The 8,900-nt window shown below is 35.3% G+C and overlaps 1 protein-coding gene across 1 annotated transcript; it reads right to left on the bottom strand.

Annotated features, from left to right (window-relative positions):
- Positions 1-2,914: 2,914 nt before the first annotated feature.
- Positions 2,915-8,666, bottom strand: LOC116030489. The gene is made up of 9 exons (XM_031272746.1): positions 8,408-8,666; positions 8,218-8,280; positions 7,991-8,046; positions 7,121-7,214; positions 6,865-6,925; positions 6,379-6,460; positions 3,649-3,704; positions 3,421-3,484; positions 2,915-3,264 (listed from the first exon to the last, which is right to left on the bottom strand). Exons 1-9 carry the CDS (start codon positions 8,531-8,533, stop codon positions 3,201-3,203), a joined length of 666 nt encoding a protein of 221 aa, XP_031128606.1. The 5' UTR covers positions 8,534-8,666; the 3' UTR covers positions 2,915-3,200.
- Positions 8,667-8,900: the final 234 nt, after the last annotated feature.

Genomic DNA, 8,900 nt, shown 5'->3' with positions numbered 1-8,900 from the left:
TTCCATGATGTTGGCCTGGGGACTGATGGGAAACCGTCACACTGACAATTCATTTAATTTACCCCAACTACATCACCATTACTTCATACAGATATGTCACCTCAAATGCGGTCATGTCTTAACGTGCGACTGTACCATTATTTATGCAAAAAAGTATCAATTTTGCACAACAAAAAAATGCACCGATATACCAAAAAAAAAATACTATTAGGTACGCATCACCACAAAAGGCACCATAAGGTATGCAATATGCTTAAACGCACCACGCAGTGTTCAGAAAAGTACCATTAGGCGTGGTGAAGTATGGTGCATTTTTAGTGTGCGGTGCGTTTTGTGGTGTATTTGTGCATTTCTTTGTTGTGTGTTTTCGAACACTATTTATGCTTTTTTGCGTAACTAATGATGCGGCCGCATGTTGGTCACAATGGAACTTGGCCTTATATATATATATATATATATATATATATTAAAGAAAAGTAAAAAATATTAAAAATTTAAAAATTTGGGCATAGTACATTAAAAAAAAGGCATACTGTGATGCACAAAAAGATAGTATTTTTTTTTTGTTTTAAAAATGTTACGTCTTAGAAACTCATTTGAAAGTATTTTCAAGATATTTCCTTATAAACTAAAAATTTCTAGAAAATTTTGGGACGTTTCTTAATGAACAAAAAGTTTTGAAATGCATTTTCGGGTTTGGAAACTCATTTCCAAACCATTTAAAGAGAATTGGACCAAATTTTAAAATATTAAAAATTTCTTTAAACCTTAATTTACGATAGACATAATGCAACTACATACTAGATTCCCCAACACTTCTATCAAGGAATATAAAAAAATATTGTGATAACAAATAAAAGGTGTGGGATGTTGGAGTAGACAAACTTTTGAGCATGAAAGATGTTTTTGCCAACCTATCTTAAACCTAAATTGGAACATGTATTGTTGATGTTTAAAAGTACTTTAGATTTTGGATATTCTGTTACACATTGTGATGTTTAACTAATATTTACTAATATGGTGCATTACTTTTTAAGGTTTATTTATTAGTGCTATACTTTTTTCATGAAACTAATACTAGATAATTAATATTTATACCCCTTTTTTTTTTTAAAGAGGAATAGGCATCAAACTACATGCGAATCTACAATTAGACCATCCAACTCTCCAAAAAAAAATTCAATTTCGTTCCCGAATAGTCCAACATCACGCAATTAAATTAAAATGGACATGTTTTTCCTGGTTATTGTTGATGTGGTGATTCATATTTGTTTCGAACGCTAATATTGATCGACCGCACCCATTAACTACCTTAGTTGTAAAATCAATAAAACATTTGGTGACTCTTCATAACCTATATATAAACTTAGCTTGATAAAATATAATTACGATGGGTTGTTGTGTGAAAATTAATTTTTTCATAGATGTGACAGATGATACATGGCTAATAATATTTGAACACATGCAGATGTTGGTGACAACATTAATTTGAAGATTCACAGTACTTACTTGATTAATATAAATGTCATTATGCGGTGACGGAGCTTGATCTCATTAAATACCCGTCGGGTCCATCCGTTGAACTTTCTGGAGGTGTATGGTTATGCATCAATTCAGGTCTTCAAATTCATCCTGCTTTTATTGCTGCCCTTTTTTTTCTTTTTTTCTTTTTTTAAATTTAGTTCTGAAAATTATTATTATTATTAGGGAAAATGTACAAATAAATCATCGAATTATTTGGAAATTTACAATTAAGCCATCAAACTCAAATAAGCTCCAAATAAGTCATTAAACTCGGGAAAACAAAGCAATTAAGCCATTAAACCGGAAAAAAAAATAACAATTAACATTTTTAACATGTCATTTGCCTATTCCGGCTATCGACAACGACTTTTCCGGTGACCGGCGAAAAATTCTGGCGACCGATAATGACCTACCGGTAGCATTTTCCGACGAGGACCTCTGTCGTTGCTGGAATTTTTCGCCTAGTACATTAACAAAAAGGACCACTGATATAATTATAATGAAAATTAATTAATTAAAATAAACATACCTACATTTAATTAAAATGATAAGTACAAACATTTAAATTAATTTCCGTTGTTGCTCTATTTATTTTATTCATTTTAAATTTTACGTGTAATTAAATCATTCAAAAATAATAAAACAATAAAAACAAACAAATAATTTAAAAAGAAAAAAAAACGAAAAAAAAAACAAACAAACAAACAAAGATTCAGAGTAGCCGCTAGCTGGCGGCCACTCTAAATCGCCCCCATGTGACGGTTCATGAGTGGCAGACCTTTACTAAAAAAAAAAAAAAAAATTTCTTTACTTTTGTTCAAAATCATCTTCATTAGTTCTTTTCCTACAAAAATTAGAGAAAAAACCTCTAATGGAGTTGTGGACCATCCGCCATATTGTCCCTATTCACAACAGAATCTCTACGTTAAGCATACACTATAACTATTGTCATCATTGGGCTCAATGGAAATAGCATTGGGCTCAATGGAAATAGTGTTGGGTATTTATAGATTTTACTTACTATAACAAATTATTGTAAGTAGAAGTAGGCAAGTAGCAATCGTTTACTTCTTTTTATTTTATTTTTTATTTTTTTTTATTAATTGCTTTTTAAACCAAATATTGCATAATTTAAAAATTATTTTATGTACTCAAGAAAAATTATTTTATTTGATTTGACTAAATTTATATGGAGTACTTGTAAACTTACCGACTCTATTTTAAAGTATTTACAATTGTATTAAATAGTACGTTGTATTTGCTTAATCATAGGAATATAATCTTGAAACATCGCTACTAGCTCAACTATGTAAAAGTAATTTTGGAAGATAATATAAATTTTCTATATATATATTTTTTTTAGGTGTGATGAGAAAACATGCAACAATTACCTGAACATGTGCAATATGTAAACTACTATAATGTGATGTGCAATGAACTTAATCAAGAGAGTATTGATAAGACTACAAGTTTTCCCTAATTTTTTTAAATCTATGTGAAGTAAGTTTTTTTTCTAAAATTCTTTCCCTGTTCCTGTTCCGAAAACCCTACAACACAGTTTAAACTTTAAAATGGCAATCCAAGCTGAAGAAAATTCTAAAGGTACAAGTTTGTGAGTGCAACCTCTCCCGAATATATGTTGGTGAAAATGTGAGTTGAGAACTTTGAAAATTCCATCACTCAACTTTTGCCATTCCTCCGCCAGGCACGCTGCTTTCAACAACGGTCTCTTTCACAAATCTGCAAAACGAATAGAATTGAAGCGAGGACTCGACAACAAAACAAGAAAGTTACAGAAGCAGAACGTTTTACACGATTCATGGTTCAAAGGAGATACACTACTCTGTAATAGATGACTACTAGCAGGGTTCGAGGAGGAAGGGGAAAGCAGAATACCTTGCTAATTTATCCCGAGAAGATTGCAAAACGTAGATTGAGAGAATAAATGTCAGCATCAACCCTGATTATAAGCAAAACCGAAATATATTTGTTCAGGTTAGATATTTTAATGACACCAAAAAACATTTACACTATTCCAAAGAGTCCACAGCGGGTTCAAATTTGGTCACACTTGTTCTTTGATGAATTGTCAAATCTGCAGGTCAGGAAACAATAAAACAGTACCTGATCCAAAAAGAACATAAAATCCAGAAGCAACATCTATCTCCGACTGCTCTTCCCTATTATACATCCAAAAATAGTAATAAAGCAACTTATACGGCTGAAAATTAACGAATTAAATTAAATATTAGTATAATCTAGCCTCTCATCATAACATAGATCAATAATCATATAAGGAGAAGGAACAGAGTCAAATCCCAAACAGTTTACAGTAGTGGTGAAAATTTCCTTGTGCAGATTTGAAGAAAAAGGCAAAAAAATTAGTGGATGACAGCTCTCCAGTAACAAACCCATGACTATTGGCACCCTGCCTACTGTTTATCATACTTCATCCTCCTTTCCAGCTTCCAACATTCTCTACAATCTCCCCTTCTAATGCCACATAATCCCCCACCTTTACATAACAATTACACTTGCCACTCCTGTGCAACTAGTACACCTTGCTTCCAAGCTCACTATTAGTAAGGATTTATCCAAATCTTTAGGAATAAGAGCCAAAGGTATTAATCAAGAGAGATCTTTTCAATTTTTAAAATATGGTTATGTGCTTCATGCAAATCCTAACAGGAGAACAAATTCTTTCTTTGCAAATAAAAACAGGCAGTATCCAATTGGAATTTGAAAATTTGAGAAAACTGGATGTGGTTCTTTTTGGGTAGTAGTGCAGCACTGCAGCCATGCTGGAGCCAAGAGAATCTCTTAACAGGAAAGGATTCAATGGATTTGAAGAATCGCTTTTAAATCCATACACAAAAGCCTCCCATAAAACAAGTGCAGTATATCACATCCATGGTGAAGAAAAACATATATGGATTATAAAATATGACCATGTGAAGAATGTAGCAAATCTAAATCAGAGGCCAAACAACAAATGATGAGAACTCACCAAACATCTAGATGGTGGATTCCTAATCATTATGAGGTAATTTTTAGAGGAAAAGTTAGTTGCTAAATGAAACAAACTTTTCATCTTACTGATCATTCATTATCATTTTACTAAAAAACCAGAGAATGTCACTGAAATTGTTTATGTTGAATATTAGGAAACTATTATTCAATATTAGGAAACTCCTAGTGGACTGGACTTAGTTTTCTATTCCTATTAGGGTTTCCTATTCCTATTATGGTAGATTTGGTAGGTAGTTTAGTATATATAGAGGCATAGAGAAGAACCCCATTGTACTCTTTCATTCTAATATACTCATACATTCTATTATTCTCTGGTTTCTCTAATACTTTGCTTCCGCCTAACTGGCGGGTGGTTGTTATTCTCCACCCGCCAGGTCTTTCAATCCCTCAATTTCAACATGGTATCAGAGCCTAAACCCTAGGACCCAATCCCCATTGCCGTAGCAGCCGCACCTCGCCGGGAATTATCGCCGCGCCGGTGGCGCGGCTGTTTCACGTTCACCGTCGATCTCGTGGTTCTTCCTCCGATCTAACACCACAGAGCCCTCGGGAACATCGTTGCGAGTCTTCCGCCGCAAACCCGGTCGCCGTCCGCCGCCTCACGCGCCGCCGCCGCTGTTGGGAAGTTCGAGAGTTTTCCGGCCATATCTCCGTCACCCGGTCTCCGATCAGGACGCTGCGACCACTACTGGAATCGTCTCGAGGAGACGCACCTGCCCGTGTTGTCGGAATTCCCCGTCGCCGCCACCGGCCGCCGGTCACCGCCGCCGTCGCCTGTTCATTCCAGTGTGATTGGAGTCTGTTTGGAGTGTATTTGGATTTTGGTTCATAAGGTTTTGGGTTCACAGTTGCTTCCAGTGTGTTTGGAGTTTGGTTTAAAGTGTTTGGTTCAGCAGCAGTGTGTTTGGAGTTTTGTTTTTTTGTTAAGCAGTTCACAGTAAACTCCTTTGCTATTCTTTGCTCCCTTTTTCGCCTCTACCGCTCTCAATGAAGTTCAATGAAGGCTTTGTTAACATGTCCTAATCTATCCTTGGTGTGTTCATCTCCATTCCCGAGGTTCGTGTTCAACTCCATCCTCGGTGTGTTCATTCCCAAGATCATGCTCAGCTCCGTCCTTGGTGTGTTCACCTTTATTCCCAAGGATTGTGTTCAGCTCCATTCTTGGTGCATTCGTCTTCATTCCCAAGGAAGGGTCAGGCATAGCGCAATCTCTTTTGAAGCCATCAATCCTAGAGTGCTTATGTTGTTGTGGTGGTGTTCGTGTTTACCCTTGGAGCCATTATTCCAAAGGATGTTCGTGACAAGCTTCGCCCTTGATGCATTTCCAAGGGTTGTGTATAGCATTGTCCCTCTGAAGCCATCCAGCACTGTTATCCTCTAGTTAGCTTTTAATTTTCATTTGTAATTTTGAGTGAGGTAGAGTGTTTGTTTTGATTCAAGCTTGGAACTTTCAAATGTTCCAGCTTGAGGGGGAGTGTTGAATATTAGGAAACTATTATTCAATATTAGGAAACTCCTAGTGGACTGGACTTAGTTTTCTATTCCTATTAGGGTTTCCTATTCCTATTATGGTAGATTTGGTAGGTAGTTTAGTATATATAGAGGCATAGAGAAGAACCCCATTGTACTCTTTCATTCTAATATACTCATACATTCTATTATTCTCTGGTTTCTCTAATACTTTGCTTCCGCCTAACTGGCGGGTGGTTGTTATTCTCCACCCGCCAGGTCTTTCAATCCCTCAATTTCAACAGTTTACAGAGTACCAAGTTGTACCAACAAACAAATTCAAGGATAGTACTGTAGGTGAAACAAAATCCATACCATGTATATCTGACAAGCACATGTTTTGGCCAATGTTGTGGATCCCAAAATTGTTTACGGATGTCAGGATGAAATTCAACATCTGTCCAGACAGTAAGATAAGAATAATTAGCCCCTAAAAGGCTACAACTAGGAAGTCAATTAATTAGTGATGTTTTATGCAGGAATAAATAGTGAGGAAAAGTCATTGTTCTTCTAAATAATCTCATGATGTTTAGCAAAGCAACATCATCATATGCATCTCCTTGACAAAGCTACACAACATGTAAGAAGATCACAAATCTGAAGGTATGCAGTTACAACATTTTTTAGAAAGATCCCATTATGAGAAAAGGAAAGAGCTTCCTCCCTTTATATTCCCCCCCTGGAAGGGATGCATGGCTGGGCAGGGGGAGAAATGTTGATGTAGATTTCTTATATTGCCTTCAAGATTTAGCCTGCTGACTACAAAAGATAAAGACATACACAAGAAAAAGATTGACTTACAGCTGTGAGGCATATCAATTACTTTAGCAGTGACACCAAGAAAATCACCCCCTGAGTATCTCTGTGCAGGACATAGAAATAATTTATTATGACCATGAATTTAAAGCAATGAATTTCAAATTTTCACTAAGGGAACCCTACATAGTTCTGATTAGAGGAAAGTGAAGAAAATCAAGAAATATGTATATAAATATATAGGTAAACAAACAAAGATACTTATCATGAGACAAACTTTTCAGTAGGAGAAAATCCTTACCAAATGCATATCAATCATTGGGACTTCAGTACTCTTTCGGTTAACCACGAGTAACCATGGAACAAAAAATTTCTCTCTTCCAACTTGGAAAGAACTGCATGCAAATGATTCACAACTTTAAAAGAATAAAAACCTAGAAACTCATGCATAGTAAGGTGAGTAGCTATCATAGCATTGTTATTTTTATGGAAAATAAACAGTATATCACTACATTCTGAGAAAACAAAAGTCATGATCTCAATTAATAATGAATAGTGATTAAGATAAAATGGTGGTAGGGTGTGTGCCATTCATTAAGGAACAAACAAAACAAAGCATCTTAGCTCATCTTAGCTTCAAACTGTAAATGACACAATATGATGTTATGGAATCCCTTGGATGCTCCATAGAGAGTCCACCTCCAAATTAATATTCCTTCAAATTTTCATCCAGAGAAAAATCCAAATTCATATACCTGATTCCACTATGTAAATCACTCATTATCGCTGTCTAGTAGTGGGAGGACCAGATGCACTAGCAAAAATTGTGAACGACTGACTGACAGATACATCTATTTCAGACAAAAATTCAAGCACAATCGAGAATCCAAAAAAAGTCACACATCTAAAGTTTGTGTTCTAGTAAAACTGCTTGGTGAAAATTTGCACTTTTGTTTTTTGTTCTTTTAATAGCTTGAACTTAATTTAAGATTTTACAAATAACTAGGCATAACTACAAAGTTAACTTCTCCAAAAAAAAAAAAAAACTACAAAGTTAACTTGATTTCCAACATCACAGTCAGCACCCAAGCAACAGAATATATCGCACTAAATTCAATGAAAATAAAAGAAAGTAACTTTATTACAGTAAGAATGTTTCACTAACACTCACAATTTATAAGGATCAGCTCCAGTGTAACCAGTCGGTTTCGGGATTGGAATCAAGGCCTACAGTAAGAAATTTCCTAGTAAATTTACCACTCAAGCCAAAAAAATACACAATTATAAATAAAATCGAATACCAAGATACAAGTAATATAGCTAAAACAAGCACAGAAATTAGAGAAATAAACAAAAAATTAAAGGCTTTTCTCTGAGTATGCGCCGTCGAGGACTTACCTCGCGATTAACGGCAAACATTGGACAGTGCTTTCCTATCATATCGTGCCAAACAGTCCTGGACTGCAATTAATCAGAAGATAGAAATAAACAGATTATGAATAAACAAACAAAATAACGCATTTAGCTGATAAATCTGTTAAATTATGGGCATAGATGAAGAGATGTATGTACAGAGGAGTGTACGAACAGAATGGTATTGACCCATTTTGCTCATGGGTACGATGTCGCCGGGTCTGTAAGCGAGAGATTCCGGAGCCATTGAAAGTAGCACAAGTGAGAGAATCACAGAAACAATCCTGCAATTTCTCCCCATATTCCCCTACGCCCGAATCAACTCGTCGAATTCCAACTGCCAATGTTGGATTTTAATCGTAGCCGATCGACGAATTCTTTTCAGAGAAACGTTCTTCTTTTTTCGTTTTTTACTTCTTTTATTTATTTTTTCCCCTTTTTCCCTTGTTTTATCTCGGCCGGGTTTGGACCTGAACCAATTGAGCAAATTGTAAAACGAGTCAACTCAGTTATACCATGGACCCGAGTTGATCATACACGGTGGACCTAAATATACATATTGAATATTCATAATTCAAACTGTGAACATTCAGTATGTAAATTCAAAACATTAATTATGATCATTCATTACGTAAATTACGTATTTTGGACTCAGACCTACCTTGTAA

Source organism: Ipomoea triloba, chromosome 9, assembly GCF_003576645.1.
Source record: "Ipomoea triloba cultivar NCNSP0323 chromosome 9, ASM357664v1".
NCBI classification, from domain to species: domain Eukaryota; kingdom Viridiplantae; phylum Streptophyta; class Magnoliopsida; order Solanales; family Convolvulaceae; genus Ipomoea; species Ipomoea triloba.
Note: the sequence above shows the minus strand (reverse complement) of the source record. Positions and strands in the feature narration are given on the sequence as shown.

Coding starts and splice junctions, on each gene's coding strand:
- LOC116030489 (XM_031272746.1), bottom strand. CDS start 8,533: ATGGGGAGAAATTGCAGGATTGTTTCTGTGATTCTCTCACTTGTGCTA. Junction 8,281..8,407: donor AAATGGGTCAATACCATTCT/GTTCGTACACTC, acceptor GATTAATTGCAG/TCCAGGACTGTTTGGCACGA. Junction 6,461..6,864: donor AATTGATATGCCTCACAGCT/GTAAGTCAATCT, acceptor CTGTCTGGACAG/ATGTTGAATTTCATCCTGAC.